The sequence below is a fragment of the Orcinus orca genome, chromosome X (assembly GCF_937001465.1).
Source record: "Orcinus orca chromosome X, mOrcOrc1.1, whole genome shotgun sequence".
NCBI lineage: Eukaryota > Metazoa > Chordata > Mammalia > Artiodactyla > Delphinidae > Orcinus > Orcinus orca.
This window is the reverse complement of record NC_064580.1, coordinates 60,785,477-60,807,387: the sequence shown is the minus strand read 5'-3', so window position 1 is coordinate 60,807,387 and position 21,911 is coordinate 60,785,477. Positions and strand designations below refer to the sequence as shown.

The window sequence follows — 21,911 nt, the reverse complement described above, 5'->3', positions numbered from 1 at the left end:
ATAGACCTCTAAGCCCTGGCTCTATATCCACTATGCCCCCTCCCTACCCTCTTCCATACACCTCTTGCCTCTGTACCTTCCTTCATGCCATACCCTCTGCCTGAAGTGCCCTTCTTCAGTCCATCTTTTTCTCAGTGCCTACTCATTCTTTAAGACTCAGCTCAGGCCACAATTCCTTTGTGTTCCCCTAATAAACTATTGCACCCATCAAATTATAATTTTCTGATTATGTGATTGTTCAATTTACTAAATTTTTAACTCCTTGAGGGCAAGGGCTATGCCTTATTCATCTCTGTATCTCCAGCACGTAAAGCATATCTTTTATAGTAAGTGCTCAGTACAATGTTTGTTGAATGAATAAATGAACAACTGAAGGAAGTGGACAAAGATTCTCCTGACTCCAAGTTCATTGTACTTTCTACTGAATCATAGTCATGCTAAGAATACCAATAACAGCATCAAAAATTGCCAGTCAATTTACAGAGTTGTTTTGCAGACTAAATAAGTGAAAGTGATGTGCTCATAGTAGGTACTCAATAAACGTTAATTTAATTTGTTCTTTCGTTATATAGGTAGTAGGCTCCCCACTTTCATGCTTCCCTCCCTTTATATAGAGAGCTACACCAGAGAACTGGACATGGCCAAGATTTCTACAGTGATAAGCAATAAGGAGGAAAGTAAGGACAATGGCTGGCAGATGAGGATTGGTAATTTTTATTAAGAAAAAAAAAAAAGAAAAACAACCTTCAACATACTCTGTATCTTCAAATCTTATAACCTTAAGAGCTTACTTCATGTTCTATCTCACGCCATAAGAATTGTAAACAGAGAGAATGCACAAATACATGTGGCAAGTTCAATACATTTGAAGAAGATGGAAGCCATTAGCTTCAAAGAAGAGTGAGAATTTTGAATGAGCACCACATGGAATGCCCATGTTCAGAGCCCAGATTACAGTTCCAACATCTGCTCTAAGCATGACAAAAAGCCAAGAAAAGGTAGGGCTGTGCAAATTGATTCCCACCCCACCCCATCACATCCCAATCTCTAAAGTATTTCCGATGTGAGAAGGCTTGCATTCTTCATCCAAGGATTTCCTCTCTAGCCTTTGCAGCAGAGGCTCATGCTTGAGGCCTCAGGCTCCACAAAGCAATTGACTCCATGAGTTAAGGTATGATCAGCTGTGAAACTTTTCTGGCTCAGTTCTGGTTTGGTTTGGGAAAGACTCAAAAATATTGTCAAGAATATCAAAATATTACTGTGGTTCAGGCAACACTAAAACAGTCACACTAACTGCTGACATTTTAGACGCCTAATGGTCTCTCAAAGTTCCATGAAGTATAGATTCCTTCATGTCACCAGAGATGTTCCCAAAGTGACAAACGTATATTTTTGGTAAAGAAATATTTTGCGACATCAAGTCTTTGTCACTTTCATGGTTAGGATGAAAATGCCAGGTCCAAGAGCAGCAGTCTGTGAGGAGGATTGTAAAGATAAATGGAATGGATTGTGTCGTCTAGTGCAGTGTTTTTACACTACGTTCCAGACAGTACCAGGGTCCGGTGTGATATTAACAGATGTCCTCAGGAAAAGGATGCTTTGATCAAAAAGAGTTTGGGAAAAAATAGGGTTAAGGAACAATAAACAGATTTCTTCACTGAAGACTTCTCAAATCTTTTAATACACGAACGAGAAATGTGACTCTCCAGAATGCAATATGAAATGCAGCATTTCCCAAACCTATTTGGCCAGAGAACGTTTTTCGAAAAAGACCTATCTATCTCTTGTTGAATTAATGTTCTGGATTATACTGTTTGGTAAATACTAAAATTGTGGAAAGAGCTTGAGCTTTGTTATTCTTTCATAACTGGGCTGGAATTCTAGTTCTAACATTCAATGCCTGTGTGATCTTGGGCAAGTTACTTCACTTCTTTGAATTTTTTCATTTATGAAAACTGGGACAATTATATCTACCTCAAAAGAAATGTCAGGAGGATTAAGTGAAATAATGCACAGTACTTAGCACAATGCCTGGAATGTATAGGTACTCAAGAAATAGCAGCTATAATCATCACATTCATTTCTCATCACCATTATTATCAAGCCACATCTGTGCCTGACAGGCGTACCAAACAGCTTCAAAATAGGTCGGGCCTGAGGACACAAATGGCTATATTTCTGACTGCTTTGGGAACTGAGTGTAAGAAGAGAACTGGACTAGTTGCCTGGAGATATAGCTCCATGACTTATTTGCTGTCTGACATTGGGCAAAGCACTTCACCTGTTTGCATTTCTCTCTCCTTCTGCCAAATATAGGAATGGACTAGGTGACCTCTTACTCTAAAATCCTGTGAACCTCAGCTCTAAAATGCTGTATAAGAGATTTATAAATTTATTGTTGAAGAAATCTGTGATACAGGTTAAATCCAATTATAAAGTATGGTCCTGTATAACAAAGCTATTTTTATGATCCAGCAGATGGCTGGCAGAAACAGTGCTTTGCCAATCTGGTTACAATGAACTCTGTATAGTGAATAATTCTAACAATTGCTTTCTCTGATCCTTGACCCCATAATCGTCACGCTCTAACATTGCTCTAATCAACTAAAGAACTTGATTATGTGTTGTTTTCTTTGTAGATACAGAGAGGGGAGCCGAGTTAAGCTAAGCTATAGAATTTCTAGCTGAGACGTTTATGTCCAATTTCATTATTTTAGAGCCGAGGAAACAGGACAGGAGAGGTTAAGTAACTTGTCAGGGGTCACACAGCCAGTAAGTAGCAGAGCTTTGAATGGGTGTTGGGACTAAATGATTCATCATCTAAGAACTTAGACATATCACTGCAAACTCTCATTCAGACCATATATTAAAATGTTAAATGAAACCAGAAATAGCTATTATAGAAACTCTACTGTTTATGCTTCCCAACCAAGTAAGATGTGTGCTTGTCATTACCCTTTATCCCTGCATTCAAGCCCTCTTCATAGGATGGCCCCTCTAATTGCATGGTGCATGGTGACACAACTTAAAGCATGATAACCTTTGCTGCAGAGCTTCAATTAAAGTTTTTTTAATGTCTAAATACATTACACCCTTAGTTACCTTTGGATACATGCACAGTTCCTTCCACAAAGGCCTCTATTAGTCAAGTATGTCTTTTTCATTTTGAAACCACATGGCTGAAAAAAAATTTTTAAACTAGGTTAACAGAGAAATCTTACTATGAATAGCAAAGGTTAGCCTTCAGGCTCTTGCTTTTCTCTACTTATATACTCTCTCATGAGTATATTTATTTCCAGGGCTTCAACACTTATGGAGAATCATACTTCCTAAATCACAGCCCATGTCTCCAACTACCATTGTGACATTGCCTCTTGAACACATTCCTGTTTCTTGGAACTCACATGCTTCAGATTGAACTCATCTTCTAAGTTAGTGGTTCTCAAATCTGGCTGTACATTGAAATCACCTGGGAAACTTCAAAAACTCTCAATGCCTGGACCCCACCCCTAGAGATTCTGATGCAACTGGTTTGGAGCTGGACACGGACATGAGAATTTTGAAAAGCGCCTGGGGTGATTCTAATGTGTGGCCAAGCTTGAGAATCAGTGCTCTAGGTAAAGCCTTGAGTGCCATTTCCTTCATTTCTGTTAACGGTAGCACCATTCTCCTCTTCACTTGGGCTTGAAATCTGGGGCATTCAACCTTCAGCTCTGGGGATAAATGAGATAGAAACAGAATCAAATTTTTGAAAGTGTGAGGTGCTAAGAAAATGCAAGAAATTGTTGTATGCAGTATGCACATGAATCATATGGATTGCTTTAGCAGTTGAGATGTGTTAACTCATTAAACATGTTAAAGGTTATACTGACAATTTATCATCCTAACCTTTTCGTTTGGCAAAGCAGAGGAATGAGAGAGAATCTGATCTGGTGGCATGACATAAATCATCAGAGCTATCCTATCCTCCTGTGGGCAGGTCAACCTCATCAATGGGCCCAGATGGCTGGTGCCATGTGCTATCCCCAGAAGTAATTTTGTCAGTGTTGCTAAGGGTGGGCGGGTGGTCCTCTGGTTCCCTTTCACTGGGGAGGAGTGCAGCCATGACAGCTGACCAGCCAAACCACACATAGCAGTTACATTGAGAACCACACGTATGCAACATGGCTCTTGACTGTGTCCCAGAATAGTCCGAGATGGCTAGATGCTGTCCTGCTGTGCATATACTGTCCCTTTAATCAGAGACAAGGCTCAACCTGAGTCACATTGGATTCTTCTTATAACAGGACAAACTGGGAACTTCCAATGCTCAGTTTGTGTACACTCTCTGGTCATTTACATTAGTACCTGCCCTAGGATGGAAGTGCTGCTCAATACTTTAATTTAGGAAGAGCCAATTCAATTTTATTTTTTTCCCAAAAAGGGTATACCTATCTGGCTTCACCTGAGGTTATCCTTCAACATGGAAAATGTGAGCTTGCTTTTCTATTTTCAGTATTGCCACCCCAATTGTGCATGCCATGTTCTACACATTGTATTCTGCAGAACTTTATTCCAGGAAATACATTTTCCTTTGCAGGGATATTGGATACATTATTGTAAGCCACAGAATTGCATTCAAGCTCCAGCTCCACCACTTACTAAGTGCTGTAATGACACAGAGAAAATTGCTTCATCCCTCTGAGTGCACCCTCATTTGTAAAATGGGGATACTACTACTTACCTTAGAGAGTTTTAAGGATTATAAAAGATAACATAAATAACATGTACAAGACATTCTTTAGGCACACAATAAATATAAGTTCGTTGCAAAATTTCATAAGAATATAAATTTAATTCATCCCCAAACCAAGAAAACAGAAAGCTCAAATAACCAAGACTTTAATCTAAAAAAATTAGTGTTCAGAGTGAAAATCCTAAGGCACAGCAAATTATGAAATGGTGTTGAAGGATTCAGCTTCCTGTAGAAAGTTCTTTTCTTTTCAGTTAATTCTTTCAATTATATTCAACTCATAAATGTTGTTTGAACACAAGATGTTTAACACTATATTTGTACTACATGAAACAGACAATATAAGACCTGGCCACCTTGGTGATCTCTCAAATTTGTCTTATCTTTTCGATCAACTATCTTGGGTTTTCTATCTATAGAATCATATCTGTAAAAATAATGATAGCTTGTATAATTGCTCAATAGTTAACACTTCTTATTTCAGTTTCTTGCCTCATTGCATTGGCTACCACTTCAAGAATAATGTTGAAGGGAATTCCCTGGCGGTCCAGTGGTTAGGATTCCATGCTTCTACTGCAGGGGGCCCGGGTGCAATCCCTAGTTGGGGAACTAAGATTCCAAAGCTGTGTGGTGTGGCCAAATACATAAATAAATTAATTTTAAAAAGAGAATTAAAAAAAAGAATAATTTGAACATCAGAAGTTATAATGAGCATCTTTGATTTGATTTGATTTTGGCAGGAAAGTCTCTAATATATTTGCCAGTAAGTACTATGCTATTTCTTACAAAGCACAAGAAATTCTTTATCATATTAAATAATACCCCTTTATTTTATTTTATTCCTAGTTTACTAAGAATTATCAGAAAACGGTGTTAAATTTTTATCAAATCTATCTGAACTGATCATATAACATATCCTTTGAGCCAATGATGTAATGTGATATTAAGAGATTTCCTATTATTGAACCATCTTTGCTTTCCTAAGACAAACCCTACTTGGTCATGACATGTTATACTTTAAATATTTTGCAGGGTTTGACTTGGTAGTAGTTTATTTAGGATTTTTTTATGTGAGACAACTTTAGTTTTCTTTTTGGTGCTGCTTTTTGGAAGGGTTTGTTATCAAGGTTATACCAATTTCATTAACTGTATTGAGAAGTATTCCTTCTCTTTGTTTACTTTGCAGGTTTATAGAGCAAAGGAAGTATCAGTGCTATAATATCTTGATTTGGGCCTAACTCCTTTTATTCCCTAAGATGTCATTGGGTGGTTTTTCTCCGTGGTGGAAAAAAATGTACAATAGCTTTCATTTAAAACATTTACAGCTACTCCTGGTTTGTAGCACTTGCTGAGGGACAACTGATATATAGTCTCAGTTTTTTTGTAACAGCTTACCCAACACACTAACTTAGAAAAAAGTCTATTGATCTCTTCTTACCTGTTTTCTGTGTATTTTCATTTCAGGTACCAATGTCATTGCCTTTAGAGGGAAAGATGAGAGATATGTGGAAGGAAGAAGGAGATGGATTGGCTCAAGGAGCATGAGAAATGAAGTCTGGGAGGTTTTCTCTGGGAAGGTTTGCTTTATGGTAGAGATGAGCTTAAATTGATCTTTGGAGGAGGGCTAGTTGCCAGCCAAGATGACTAATTGAGGAGTTGGAGAAATAAATATAATTTCAGTATGTATCACCATCAATTCATATTTGCAGAATAATTGGCACGCCTTCACTTTTTAACACACAACTGTAACTGAAACACACTTTTTTTTGGAAAGGATTCTATTCTTATTTTTTGTAAAAAACATCTTTATTGGAGTATAACTGCTTTACAATGGTGTGTTACTTTGTTTTATAACAAAGTGAATCATTTATACATATACATATGTCCCCACATCTCTCACGTCTTGCATCTCCCTCCCTCCCACTTTCCCTATTCCACTCCTCTAGGTGATCACAAACCACCAAGCTGATCTCCCTGTGCTATGCGGCTGCTTCCCACTAGCTATCTATTTTACATTTGGTAGTATATATAAGTCCATGCCACTCTCTCACTTTGTCCCAGCTTTCCCTTCCCCCAGCCGTATCCATAAGTCCATTCTCTAGTAGGTCTGCGTCTTTATTTCCACCTTGCCCCTAGGTTCTTCATAACCATTTTTTCCTTCTTTTTTTTAGATTCCATATATATGTGTCAACATATGGTATTTACTTTTCTCTTTCTGACTTACTTCACTCTGTATGACAGACTCTAGGTCCATCCACCTCACTACAAATAACTCAATTTTGTTTCCTTTTATGGCTGAGTAATATTCCATTGTATATATGTGCCACATCTTCTTTATCCATTCATCTGTTGATGGACACTTAGGTTGCTTCCACGTCCTGGCTATTGTAAATAGAGCTGCCATGAACATTTTGGTACATGACTCTTTTTGAATTATGATTTTCTCTGGGTATATGTCCAGTAGTGGGATTGCTGGGGAGTATGGTAGTTCTATTTTTAGTTTTTTAAGGAAACTCCATACTGTTCTCCGTAGTGGCTGTATCAATTTACATTCCCACCAACAGTGCAAGAGGGTTCCCTTTTCTCCACACCCTCTCCAGCATTTACTGTTTGTAGATTTTGTGATTATGGTCATTCTGACCAGTGTGAGATGATATCTCATTGTAGTTTTGATTTGCATTTCTCTAATGATTAATGATGTTGAGCATTCTTTCATGTGCTTCTTGGCAAGCTGTATATTTTCTTTGGAGAAACGTCTATTTAGGTCTTCTGCCCATTTTTCGATTGGGTTGTTTGTTTTTTTGATATTGAGCTGCATGAGCTGCTTATAAACTTGGGAGATTAATCCTTTGTCAGCTGCTTCATTTGCAAATATTTTCTTCCATTCAGAGGGTTGTCTTTTCGTCTTCTTTATGGTTTCCTTTGCTGTGCAAAAGCTTTGAAGTTTCATTAGGTCCCATTTGTTTATTTTTGTTTCTATTTCCATTTCTCTAGGAGGTGGGTCAAAAAGGATCTTGCTGTGATTTCTGTCAGAGTGTTCTGCCTATGTTTTTCTCTAAGAGTTTGATAGTGTCTGGCCTTATATTTAGGTCTTTAATCCATTCTGAGTTTATTTTTGTGTATGGTGTTAGGGAGTTTTATAATTTCATTCTTTTACATGTAGCTGTCCAGTTTTCCCAGCACCACGTATTGAAGTGGCTGTCTTTTCTCCACTGTATATTCCTGCATCCTTTATCAAAGATAAGGTGACCATATGTGCGTTCGTTTATCTCTGAGCTTTCTATCCTGTTCCATTGATATATATTTTGGTTTTTGTACCATACTGTCTTGATAACTGTAGCTTTGTAGTATAGTCTGAAGTCAGGAAGCCTGATTCCTACAGCTCCGTTTTTCTTTCTGAACATTGCTTTGGCTATTCGGGGTCTTTTGTGTTTCCATACAAGTTGTGAGATTTTCTAGTTGTACTTCTGTGAAACGTGCCAGTGGTAGTTTGATAGGGATTGCATTGAATCTGTAGATTGCTTTGGGTAGTAGAGTCATTTTCACAATGTTGATTCTTCCAATCCAAGAAAATGGTATATCTCTCCATCTATTTGTATCATCTTTAATTTCTTTCATCAGTGTCTTATAATTTTCTGCATACAGGTCTTTTGTCTCCTTAGGTAGGTTTATTCCTAGGTATTTTATTCTTTTTGTTGCAATGGTAAATGGGAGTGTTTTCTTAAATTCACTTTCAGATTTTTCATCATTAGTGTATAGGAATGCAAGAGATTTCTGTGCATTACTTTTGTATCCCGCTACTTAACAAAATTCATTGATTAGCTCTAGTAGTTTTCTGGTGGCATCTTTAGGATTCTCTATGAATAGTATCATGTCATCTGCAAACAGTGACAGCTTTACTTCTTCTTTTCCGATTTGGATTCTTTTATTTCCTTTTCTTCTCTGATTGCTGTGGCTAAAACTTCCAGAAATATGTTGAATAAGAGTGGTGAGAGTGGGCAACCTTGTCTTGTCCTGATCTTAGTGGAAATGGTTTCAGTTTTTCACCATTGCGCATGATGTTGGCTGTGGGTTTGTCATATATGGCCTTTATTATGTTGAGGAAAGTCCCCTCTAACCCTACTCTATGCAGGGTTTTTATCATAAATGGGTGTTGAATTTTGTCGAAAGCTTTCTCTGCATCTATTGAGATGATCATATGGTTTTTCTCCTTCAATTTGTTAATATGGTTTATCACATTAATTGATTTGTGTATATTGAAGAATCGTTGCATTCCTGGGATAAACCCCACTTGATCATGGTGTAGGATCCTTTTAATGTGATGTTGGATTCTGTTTGTTAGTATTTTGTTGAGGATTTTTGCATGTATGTTCATCAGTGATATTGGCCTGTAGTTTTCTTTCTTTGTGACATCCTTGTCTGGTTTTGGTATCAAGGTGATGGTGGCCTCGCAGAATGAGTTTGGGAGTGTCCTACCTCTGCTATATTTTGCAAGAGTTTGAGAAGGATAGGTGTTAGCTCTTCTCTAAACGTTTGATAGAATTCGCCTGTGAAGCCATGTGGTCCTGGGCTTTTGTTTGTTGGAAGATTTTTAATCACAGTTTCAATTTCAGTGCTTGTGATTGGCCTGCTCATATTGCTATTTCTTCCTGGTTCAGTCTCAGAACGTTGTGCATTTCTAAGAATTTGTCCATTTCTTTCAGGTTGTCCATTTTATTGGCATATAGTTGCTTGTAATAATCTCTCATGATCCTTTGTATTTCTGCAGTAACAGTTGTTACTTCTTTTTCATTTCTAATTCTATTGATTTGAGTCTTCTCCCTTTTATTCTTAATGACTCTGGCTAATCATTTATCAATCTTGTTTATCTTCTCGAAGAACTAGCATTTAGTTTTACTGATCTTTGCTTTCGTTTCCTTCATTTCTTTCTCAATTATTTCTGATGTGATCTTTATGATTTCTTTCCTTCTACTAACTTTGGGGTTTCTTTTGTTCTTCTTTCTCTAATTGCTTTAGGTGTAAGGTTAGGTTGTTTATTTGAGATGTTTCTTGTTTCTTAAGGTAGGATTGTATGGTTATAAACTTCCCTCTTAGAACTGCTTTTGCTGCATCCCATAGGTTTTGGGTCGTCGTGTTTGCATTGTCATTTGTTTCTAGGTATTTTGTGATTTCCTCTTTGATTTGTTCAGTGATCTCTTGGTTATTCAGTAGTGTATTGTTGAGCCTCCATGTGTTTGTATTTTTTACAGATTTTCCTGTAATTGATATCTAGTCTTATAGCATTGTGGTCAGAAAAGATACTTGATATGATTTCAGTTTTCCTAAATTAATGAAGGCTCGATTTGTGACCCAAGATATGATCTAACCTGGAGAACATTCCCTGAGCACTTGAGAAGAATGTGTATTCTGTTGTTTTTGGATGGAATGTCCTATAAATATCAAGTAAGTCCATCTTGTTTAATGTATCATTTAAACCTTGTGTTTCCCTATTTATTTTCATTTTGGATGATCTGTCCATTGGTGAAAGTGGGGTGTTAATGTCCCCTACTACGATTGTGTTACTGTCAATTTCCCCTCTTATGGCTGTTAGCATTTGCCTTATGTATTGAGGTGCTCCTATGTTGGGTGCATAAATATTTACAATTTTTATGTCTTCTCCTTGGACTGATCCCTTGATCATTATGTAGTGTCCTTTCTTGTCTCTTGTGATAGCCTTTATTTTAAAGTCTATTTTGTCTGTGATGAGATTCGCTACACTAGCTTTCTTTTGATTTCCATTTGCATGGAATATCTTTTTCTATCCTCTCACTTTCAATCTGTATGTGTCCTTAGGTCTGAGGTGGGTCTCTTATAGACAGCATATATATGTGTCTTGTTTTTGTATCCATTCAGCCAGTCTATGTCTTTTGGTTGGAGCATTTAATCCATTTACATTTAAGGTGATTATCGGTATGTATGTTCCTATTACCATTTTCTTAGATGTTTTGGGTTGGTTATTGTAGGTCTTTTCTTTCTTTTGTTTTTCCTGCCTAGACAAGTTTCTTTAGCATTTGTTGTAAAGCTGGTTTGGTGGTGCTGAACTCTCTCAGCTTTTGCTTTTCTGTAAAGGATTTAATTTCTGCATGAAATCTGAATGAGAACCTTGCTGGGTAGAGTAATCTTGGTTGTAGGTTTTTCTCCTTCATCACTTTAAATATGTCCTGCCAGTCTCTTCCGGCTTGCAGAGTTTCTGCCAAAAGATCAGCTGTTAACCTTATGGGGATTCCCTTGTGTGTTATTTGTTGTTTTGCCCTTGCTGCTTTTAATATGTTTTCTTTGCATTTAATTTTTGACAGTTTGATTAATATGTGTCTTGGTGTGTTTCTCCTTGGATTTATCCTGTATGGGACTTTCTGTGCTTCCTGGAGTTGATTAACTATTTCCTTTCCCATATTAAGGAAGTTTTCAACTATAATCTCTTCAAATATTTTCTCTGTCTCTTTATTTTTCTCTTCTTCCTCTGGGACCCGTATAATTCACATGTTGGTGTGTTTAGTGTTGTCCCAGAGGTCTCTGAGACTGTCCTCAATTCTTTTCAATCTTTTACCTTTATTCTGCTCTGCAGTAGTTATTTCCACTATTTTATCTTCCAGGTCACTTATCCGTTCTTCTGCCTCAGTTATTCAGCTATTGATCCCTTCTAGAGAATTTTTAATTTCATTTATTGTGTTGTTCATCAGTGTTTGTTTGCTCTTTAGTTTTTCTAGGTCCTTGTTAAACGTTTCTTGTATTTTCTCCATTCTGTTTACAAGATTTTGGATCATCTTTACTATCATTATTCTTAATTCTTTTTCAGGTAGACTGCATATTTCATCTTCATTTGTTAGGTCTGGTGGGTTTTTGCCCTGCTCCTTCATCTGCTGTGTGTTTTTCTGTCTTCTCATTTTGCTTAACTTACTGTGTTTTGGGTCTCCTTTTCGCAGGCTGCAGGTTCGTGGTTCCCGTTGTTTTTGGTGTCTGTCCCCAGTGGCTAAGTTTGGTTCAGTGGGTTGCGTAGGCTTCCTGGTGGAGGGGACTAGTGCCTGTGTTCTGGTGGATGAGGCTGGATCTTGTCTTTCTGGTGGGCAGGTCCACGTCTGATGGTGTGTTTTGGGTTGTTTGTGGCCTTATTACGGTTTTAGGCAGCCTCTCTGCTAATGGACGGGGTTGTGTTCCTGTCTTGCCAAATGTTTGGCATAGGGTGTCCAGCACTGTAGGTTGCTAGTTGTTGAGTGGAGCTGGGTCTTGGCGTTGAGATGGAGATCTCTGAGAGATTTTTGCTGTTTGATATTATGTGGAGCTGGGAGGTCTCTTGTGGACCAGTGCCCTGAACTTGGCTCTCCCACCCAAGAGGCAGAGCCTTGACGCCTGGCTGGAGCACCAAGAGCCTGTCATCCACACAGCTCAGAATAAAAGGGAGAAAAAAGAGAAAGAAAGAAGAAGATACAATAAAATAAAATAGAATAAAATAAAGTAAAATAAAATAGTTATTAAAATAAAAAATAATTCTTAAAAATTATTTTTAAAAAGTAATGAAAATATTAAAAAAGAAAGAACAGAGCAACCAAACCAAGAAACAAATCCACCAATAATAACAATTGCTAAAAACTATACTAAGAAAAAAAAAAACAAAACGGACAGACAGAACCCTAGGACAAATGGTAAAAGCAAAGCTATACAGACAATATCACACACAGAAGCATACACATACACACTCACAAAAAGAGAAAAAGGGAAAAAATATATATCGTTGCTCCCAAAGTCCACCTCCTCAATTTGGGATGATTCGTTGTCTATTCAGGTATTCCACAGATGCAGGGTACATCAAGTTGATTGTAGGGATTTAATCCACTGCTCCTGAGGCTTCTGGGAGAAATTTCTCTTTCTATTCTTTGTTCACATAGCTCCTGGGGTTCAGCTTTGTATTTGGACCCACCTCTGTGTGTAGGTCGCCTCAGGTGCCTGTTCTTCGCTCAGACAGGACGGGGTTAATGGAGCAGCTGATTTGGGGCTTCTGACTCACTCAGGCCAGGGGCAGGGAGGGGTACGGAGTGCGGGACGAGCCTGTAGCAGCAGAGGCCAGCGTGACGTTGCACCAGCCTGAGGCACTGTGTGTTCTCCCAGGGAAGTTGTCCCTGGATCATGGGACCCTGGCAGTGGTGGGCTGCACAGACTTCCGAGAGGGGAGGTGTGGATAGTGACCTGTGCTTGCACACAGGCTTCTTGGTGGCGGCAGCAGCAGCCTTAGCGTCTCATGCCCGTCTCTGGGTCCGCATTGATAGCCGCGCCTCGCGCCCGTCTCTGGAGCTCCTTTAAGTGGTGCTCTTAATCCCCCCTCCTCGCGCACCAGGAAACAAAGAGGCAAGAAAAAGTCTCTTGCCTTTTCGGCAGCTCCAGACTTTTTACCGGATTCCCTCCCGGCTAGGTGTGGCGCACTAGCCCCCTTCAGCGTGTGTTCATGCAGCCAACCCCACTCTCCCTGCGATCCGACTGAAGCCCGAGCCGCAGCTCCCAGCCCCCGTCCGCCCCCGCGGGTGAGCGGACAAGCCTCTTGGGCTGGTGAGTGCCGGTCGCACCGATCCTCTGTGCGGAAATCTGTCCGCTTTGCCCTCTGCACCCCTGTTGCTGCGCTCTCCTCTGTGGCTCCGAAGCTTCCCGCCCGTCCACTCCCCCATCTTGGCCCACGAAGGTGCTTCCTAGTGTGTGGAAACTTTTCCTCCTTCACAGCTTCCTCCCACTGGTGCAGGTCCTGCCCCTGTTCTTTTGTCTCTGTTTTTCTTTTTGCCCTACCCAAGTACGTGGGGAGTTTCTTGCCTTTTGGGAGGTCTGAGGTCTTCTGCCAGCGTTCAGTAGGTGTTCTGTAGGAGTTGTTCCACATGTAGATGTATTTCTGATGTATTTGTGGGGAGGAAGGTGATCTCCATGTTTTACTCTTCTGCCATCTTGAAGCTTCCACGAAACAGACTTCTTCTGGGAATGTAGTGATTAAACTTACAAATTACAGATGCTGAGCTCTGATGATAAGTACCTTATATTTCCTTGTTATGCTGTTTGTGGAAAGTTCTTTGCCTTTTGTCTAGGAAAGTAGCTCTTTGTAGCTTCTTACCTTAGGATGCTCACTTTCTGTATAGACACAAACAGAAGCAAAGAGCACACTAGAACATGTGGGCTGTGACTGAAAGGCCTGGTTATAGGATGTCATAAATTTCAATTATTCCTAATTATTTGAGAAGTCAGTGCTCAGGAGCTGCCCTACAACTGGAACAGGAATAACCTGGAAAGCCCATTCTCCTGAGCAAGTTTGGATTGCTTCAAACTGCATCTTTCTAACTGGTCCACTCTTTTCCTCTACCCTTTCCTTCTCTAGCAATGTTCCCACTTGCCTAATTTGCTGAGAGCATCTGGGTCAGTAACTTTCCTTGAGCACTTAAGTTTATTTCTTCTGAGCTCCAGGGCTGTTATAAAACGCTTGTTGAAATCTAGGCTGTGATTCAGTGGGGTCCGATACGGAGCCTAGATTTAGCATCTGGAAAACCCCAAATTTCACCCTTTTATACCCAAATCTGTCACACTATAAAAAACAACTGGATGGAAGTGTTTTTGCTCTGTGAGGACTCTGTTCCTTCTGGCCTAGTTGTTGCCCCTTCTGTATTTGAGGAATGAGTCTAACAAAAAACTGTAACAAATTAGATTTGTCTTTTTATAGAAATTCATAAAAAGTTGAACACATTATTTAAGAAAACTATTTTTAAACAAAGCCCTTCCCTCCATTTTACCCTAGCAGTCTACTGCTCGCTCTTCCCATTCCAATGAATGAGGTCATGCTTTATGGGAGACATCTGCTTCTGAGGATATTACTATCCTGAGCACAGAACATGACTTCATTAGAGGGAACAGTGGACCAGAGAGATTCAACAGGAGACTTACATATGTGACAGCAAAAATAAAAAGAGCCAACTGAGATTCTCCTCAAGTCTCTAGCCTTCAGGATAGACCGAAGATCTGGTGATTTCACTCTCATATGATTTCCTTTTGCTTTAAAATCATGAACTATGTATGAAAACTTCCAGAAAACTGTAACTCATAGCAACACCACCTGTATTTGTAAATAGAAAAGCTGTCTTCTCTCAAGGGATTGGCTGGATTACATTCTGGGAAGAGACCAGGTGTTTGAAACTTTGGGGTTGCTACTGAATGCACACCCACACAGAGTAAACTCTGTTTCAAAGAAGCATTGTTTCAAACAGTGCTGCAGATGTATACGATGTCATCTTTCAGTTCTGAAAAGCAAATTCAGAACATTAGCAGGGATTCTGGCTTTCCAGGAAGATGATTTCCAGAGCAGTTTTATAAGATTTTTGACATATGTTGTTTATAACCTTAATTTAAAAAATGAGCAAGTCCAATAAATCTGTTACCTACTTAACCAAGCTCTGGTCCAGTTGCATCTGTTCCCATTTTATTTGATACTGTGAATAAGTTTCAATAGACAGCTAAATATTTTGGTGTTATTCATAGTCTTATGTTCCTATTGACTAAGACTTTTCAAAGAAAACTCTTAAAATCACTAGCATTTAAAGGCAATAATTGCTAGTTTAATTTACTTTGCTTGTAAGGACTCATGATGTAGCTGGAATCACAGAAGTGGAAGGGAATGTTAAGAGATCATGTGGCTAGGTCCCCTTTGACCTAGGAGGGGTAGGAGTTTGAAACATTATGGATGGCTAGTTTGCAACATGTTGCTGTAATCTGCTTTAACCCTGAATCCCACCCAGGGTCAATAAATTCTTCCTGGTATATAATGGAAGTTGCTCTTGCTATCATTTACACATATTGTCTATTGTTTAGTTCATTCCACAAATGGAGAACAACTTGTCTGAGTCTTCAAAATAACTCACCGTGGAATAGAAAACAGCCATGAAATGTCTCCCTTTCTTTGGTCTCATATACTCTAGCTCCTTTCTCCTCTCTTTCTAAGATCCAACTTCTTTTTAGTCATATGGATTTCTCTTTTCCAGAATTTCTTTAATTTAATAATGATTTTCTGACTGTCTGCCATATGCAAGGTATGGTGCTAAGTGTTTCAGACAAAGTGGGTCTCATAACTGGCTGTGTCTGAAGAATTGTCTGGAGAGAATTTTAGAAATACAGAGTTTAAGAAATCTGGGGCTTCCCTGGTGGCACAGTGGTTGAGAGTCCGCCTGCCAATGCAGGGGACACGGGTTCGTGCCCCGGTCTGGGAGGATCCCACATGCCGTGGAGTGGGCCTGTGAGCCATGGCCACTAAGCCTGCGCGTCCGGAGCCTGTGCTCTGCAATGGCAGAGGCCGCAACAGTGAGAGGCCTGCGTACTGCAAAAAAAAAAAAAAAAAAAAAAAAAAAAAAAAAAAAAAATCTGGGCCTCATCTCAGATCTACTAAATAAAATCTGGGGGTAGAGCGAGGGAATCTGTATTTCAAAAGCAAGCCCTAGATGATTCTTATGTAGTCAGCCTGGCACCAGTCCAAGGATTAGAATTTAAGAACAAGAGCTTTAGGGTTGGCACAATAAGGTCATCTAGTGGGGTGCTCATGGTACAGAGATGACAAGAACAGAAATGATTACAGAGAACAGCAGATGAGTTAGAAAAGTGCCACCCCCTTTCCATATCATTTTACAAAGTGAATTTGCAATTATTTTTTGACTTAATCTTTCCATTAACTGTGGGTGGGTGGCAGTAGGTCCATTTTACAAGGAATACAATAGAAACTCAAGGAAGAGAAGATCACTTGTCTAGTATCCCACAGTCAAAGGCAGAATCAAGACTCAAACTTGGGTTATTTGATGCCAAATCTTTCATTTTTGCCACTTGTTACAACTTTCTTTGTAACAGTCTTGGAAAGCAATAGATATTGGGTTCAAAGCAGGGAAAAAAATGATAGTTCAATAAGAAACAAACATCCAGTGGTGGCAATATGATAAAAATCACACAAAGGCAGATATCACATCAGCATCACATTAGGGAGCTTTAAAATATGAAATCCATTCCTATACGAAGTGTTTCCTGTCCCTTCAATGAATGGCAGAAGATGAATCAGGGTCAGGAATTCCTAAACCTCTACCTGGTGGCAAAGACCCATACAGAATCTGTATTTCCTGCTATTCTACCTGGCAGCATAAGGCAGCCCAGTTAGGTGATTTCTTCCTCTGTAGGCACCAGGAGGGATGAAGTGAAGAGTCCACCAGCACCGGCTGTCCAGAGAACAGGCAAGGGAAAACACTCTCTGCCCTACAGTTCTGGCATTCCTGGCCTTCTACCTAATGACACTGGGTGGGCCATAGAAGCACCTTCTGCTCCCATAGGTGGCACCAGTGGAGACCAAGCAGGAGCTGAAATTGAGCTAGATCATGAAGCAGACCAGAGTAGCACTGTAAGCCCTCAGAAAATGAAATTGTTGTTGAAATTATAGCTCACAGTAGTAGGCCAAAATGAACACATTACACCTAACCAGGCATGATGCCTGCTAAAATAGAAGATTTAAATAGGACCAAGAGTCTTCTCATATAACATCCAAGGATATAATAAAATAACTCATCATACCAAAACCCATAAACATCACAATATGAGTGAGAAAAGAAAATCAACTGATATAATACTGAGATGAATCAGATTGTTGAAACTGTCTGACACAGGTTTTAAATCAGCCACCATAAAGTTGTCTCAACAATTAATTACAAATTCCTTTGAAACAAATGAAAAAAACAAAAAACCTCAGCAAAGAAAAGTTATAAAAAAGAATGAAATGGGAATTATAAAACTAAAAATTAAAATAACTAAAATAAGAACCTTACTCTTTTAAAGAGGCTCAACAGTAGAGTGGAGATGACAGAAGATAGCAACAATGAATTTGAGGACAGATGAGTAGAGTTTATTCAATCTGCACACAGTTTATTCAATCTGACCAATGCACTGATAAGAGTGAAGAGAGCCTCAAGGACCTGTAGAACAACAAAATGGCTAAAGTTAATATCAATGGAGGCCCAGAAGGAGAGGAGAAAGAGTGGAACTGAAAATGTATTCAAACATATAATGGCTGACAACTCCCCATATCTTGGTGAAAGATTTAAACATACTGATTCAACAAACTGAATGAACATCAAGTAAGATATATCCAAAGACAGCCACACCAATAAACATCATAATTAAACTTCTGAAAACTAAAAACAATGAAATTATTTTGAAAGCAACTAGAGAGAATCAAAGCATTACCTTTAAAGGAACACAGATCAGAGGGTAAACAAATTTCCTATCTGAAAGCATGGAGGTTAGAAGGATGTGGCGCAACATTATTTATATACTGAAAGAAAAGAACTGTTAACCATGGGTTCTATATCCAGCAAACCTAACATTTAGGAATAAAAAAAAATTAAAGAGCTTCTCAAGGTAAATTAAGAGAATCTCTTGCTAGCAGATTTATCCTTTAAAATGGCTAAAGGAAGCTCTCCAAACAAAAAGGAAAAAGGATAACAGAAGGCTCAGAGTTCAGAAAGAAAAGAACAATGGAATGGGAAAAAATAAGGGTAAATATAATAAACTATCCTAATTTTCACAAGTTTCTTAAATCATATTTGATGGTTTAAATAAAAATTATGACAATGTCTGTTGCAGTGCTCAATGTATGTAGAGGAAATACTTGAGACAATTATATTTAAAAAGTGGGAAGGATTTAAATGGTCCTAAATATAGTAAGGCTTCAATACTTAACTCAAAATGGTAACTTGTTAATAGGTGTAGATTGTGGTAAGTTTTACACACACACAGAGACATATACTAATATCTAGAGCAACCACTAAGAAAATTATGTTAAGTGATATACTAAAATCTGTATAAATAGAACTATGAGATCCTAAAAAATGTGCAAAAACTCCAGGAAAGAAAAAAATGTGCAAAAAAAGAGGAAAGAGAAAAGAAACAGAGGAAACAAAAATAACAAGTAAATAAATGGCATACTCAAACTCTAACATATCAACAATTACTTAAAAATAGTCTAAATATATTAATTAAAAGACAGATGCAGGCAGAGTGGACTAAAAAATAACATGACCTAATTATATGCTGTCAACAAATACTCACTTCAAACACAATGACATAGGTTAAAAGGATGCAAAGAGACATATCATGCTAATATTAATCAAAAAAGGAGTAATGGCTACATTATTATGAGATAAAGTAGACTTTAGAAAAAAAAATTCCCAGAGACAGAAAGGGACAACATAAAATGATAAAAGAATGAATATATCAAGAAGACATAGCAATCCTTAATGTGTATGCACCAAACAATAGAGTTTCAAAATACATGAAACCAAGATAGAATTGAAAAAACTGAGAGACAAATCCAAATTATAGTTAGGGACTTTAACACCTGACTCATAGCAATTGATAGACCTACTAGACAGAAAATTAGCAAAGATAAAGCAGAACTGAGAACTAGAATAATCCAACAGGGTCTCATTTCCATTTATGTAACACCCTCCCCCCAAAACAGCAGAATACACATTTTTTTTTCAAGTGCCATGGAACATTCACAAAGACATTCATGGAACATTCATATCCTGGGTCAAAAACCAAATTTCAACAAATCTAGATGCATTGAAAGAATACAGTGTGTTCTCCAAGCAAAGGGAATCAGACTAGAAATAAGTAATAAAAGAAAATATGAAAATGTACTAACACTTGCAAACTAAAAAACACACTTCAAACAACCATTGAGCAAGACAAATCTCAAAGGAAACAAACAAAAAAACTCACACGGAATGGAATGAAAATGAAAACACAACACCTAAAAATTTATGGGATGCATCCTTGTCTTGTTCTGATCTTAGAGGAAATGCTTTCAGCTTTTCACCATCAAGTATGATGTTAGCTGTGGGTTTGTCATATATGGCCTTTATTATGTTGAGGTATGTTCCCTCTATAAGCACTTTATTGAGAGTTCTGGCAGTAAATGGATATTGAATTTTGTCAAAAGCTTTTTCTGCATCTATTGAGATGATCATGTGATTTTTATTCTTCAATTTGTTAATGTCCTGTATCACATTGATTGATTTGCAGATATTGAACCATCCTAGCTTCCCTGGGATAAATCCAACTTGATCATGGTGTATGATACTTTTAATGTACTGGTGAATTCGGTTTGCTAGTATTTTTGTTGAGGAGTTTTGTATCTACGTTCATCAGTTATATTGCCCTTAATTTTCTTTCTTTGTGATATCTTTGTCTGGCTTTGGTATCAGGGTGATGCTGGTCTTGTAGAGGGAGTTCAGAAGCATTCCTTCCTTGCAATTTTTTGGAATAGTTTGAGAAGGACAGGTGTTAATTCTTTGCTAAATGTTTGGTAGAATTCACCTGTGCAGCCATGTGGTCCAAAACTTTTGTTTTTGGGGAGTTGTTTTTATTATTGATTCAATTTCATTACTGGTAATTGGCATGTTCCTATTTTCAGTTTCTTCCTGATCCAGTCTTGGGAGATTGTATATTTCCAGGAATTTGTTCATATCTTCTAGGTTGTCCATTTTATTGACATATAACTATTTGTAGTAACCTCTTATGATCCTTTGTATCTCTGTGATGTTTGTTGTAACTTCTCCTGTTTCATTTCTGATTGTATTGATTTTGGCCCTCACTTTTCTTGATGAATCTGAGTAAAGGTTTATCTATTTTATTGTTCCAAAGAATCAATTTTTATTTTCATTGCTCTTTTCTATTTCTTTTTTAGTTTCTATTTCATCTATTTCTGTTCTGATCTTTATGATTTGTTTCCTTCTACTAACTTTGGGTTTTGTTTGTTCTTTTAAAATTTCTTTAGGTGTAAAGTTAGGTCGTTTGAGATTTTCTTGTTTCCTGAGGTAGGCTTGTATCACAATGAACTTCCCTTTTAGAACTGCTTTTACTGTGTCACACAGATTTTGGATTGTTGTGCTTTCATTTTCATTTGTTTCCAGGTATACTATTTTCTTTTTTGATTTATTCAGTGATCTATTGGTTATTTGGTAGCATATTGTTTAGCTTCCACGTGTTTGTGTTTTTAGTATTTTCTTTTATTGTAGCTGATTTCTAGTCTCCTAGTGCTGTGGTTAGAAAAGATGCTTGATATGATTTCAGTTTTCTTAAACTTACTGGGACTTGTTTTGTGGCCTAGCATGTGAGCTATCCTGGAGAATGTTCCATGTGCACTTGAAAAGAATGTGTATTCTGCTGCTTTTGAATGGAATGCTCTCTATATAGCTATACATTCCATTTGGCATAATGTGTTATTTAAGGCCAGTGTTTCCCTATCAATTTTCTGTCTGGATGATCTGTCCACTGATATAAGTGGGGTGTTAAAGTCCCTTACTACTATTGTATTAAAGTTAATTCTCCCTTTATGTCTGTTAATATTTGCTTTACGTATTTAGGTGCTCCTATGTTGGGTGCATATATATTTACAATTGTATCTTCTTGGATTGATCCCTTGATCATCATGTAAGGTCTTCCTTTGTCTCTTGATATAGTATTTGTTTTAAAATCTATTTTTTTCTGATATCAGTATTGCTACCCTGGTTTTCTTTTTGTTGCTACTTGCATGAAGTATTTTTTCCCATCCCCTCACTTTCAGTCTGTGTGTGTCTAAATCTTCAGTGAGTCTCTTGTAAGCATCATATATATGGGTATTATTTGTGTATCCATTCAGCCACTCTTTTGATTGCAGCATTTAGTCCATTTACATTCAAAGTAATTATTGATAGGTATGTACTAATTGCCATTTTGTTAATTGTTTTTGTAGTTCTTTTTTATTCATTTTTTCTTCTTTTGCTGTCTTCTCTTGTGATTTGATGACTATCTTCAGTGTTATATTTGGATTCATTTCTTTTTTTGTGTATCTATCACAGATTTTTGGTTTGTGGTTATCATGAGGTTTATATATATGTATACACAATCTATATGCATATGTGATTTAAAAAAATTATTGGAGTATAGTTGATTTACAATGTGTTAATTTCAGGTGTACAGCAAAGTGAATCAGTTATACAAATACATATATCCACTCTTTTTTAGATTCTTTTCCCATATAGGCCATTACAGAGTATCAAGTAGTTCCCTGTGCTATACAGTAGGTCCTTATTACTTTTATACATAGTAGTGT

The 21,911-nt window shown here is 37.8% G+C and overlaps 1 protein-coding gene across 6 annotated transcripts in view; it reads right to left on the bottom strand.

Moving 5' to 3' along the window:
* The window catches only part of EDA (ectodysplasin A), a 374,305-nt gene that overhangs the window by 35,828 nt on the left and 316,566 nt on the right, over positions 1 to 21,911 (bottom strand). Inside the window, exon 3 of one of the 6 annotated variants that reach the window (XM_049704623.1) lies at positions 554 to 3,713. The exons of the other annotated variants lie outside the window; for them this stretch is intronic. Coding sequence (XP_049560580.1) covers positions 3,490 to 3,713 — 224 coding nt within the window. The 3' untranslated portion in view covers positions 554 to 3,489. Of the gene's footprint in view, positions 1 to 553; positions 3,714 to 21,911 lie in introns of those variants that run through there. 6 annotated transcript variants of the gene reach the window in all.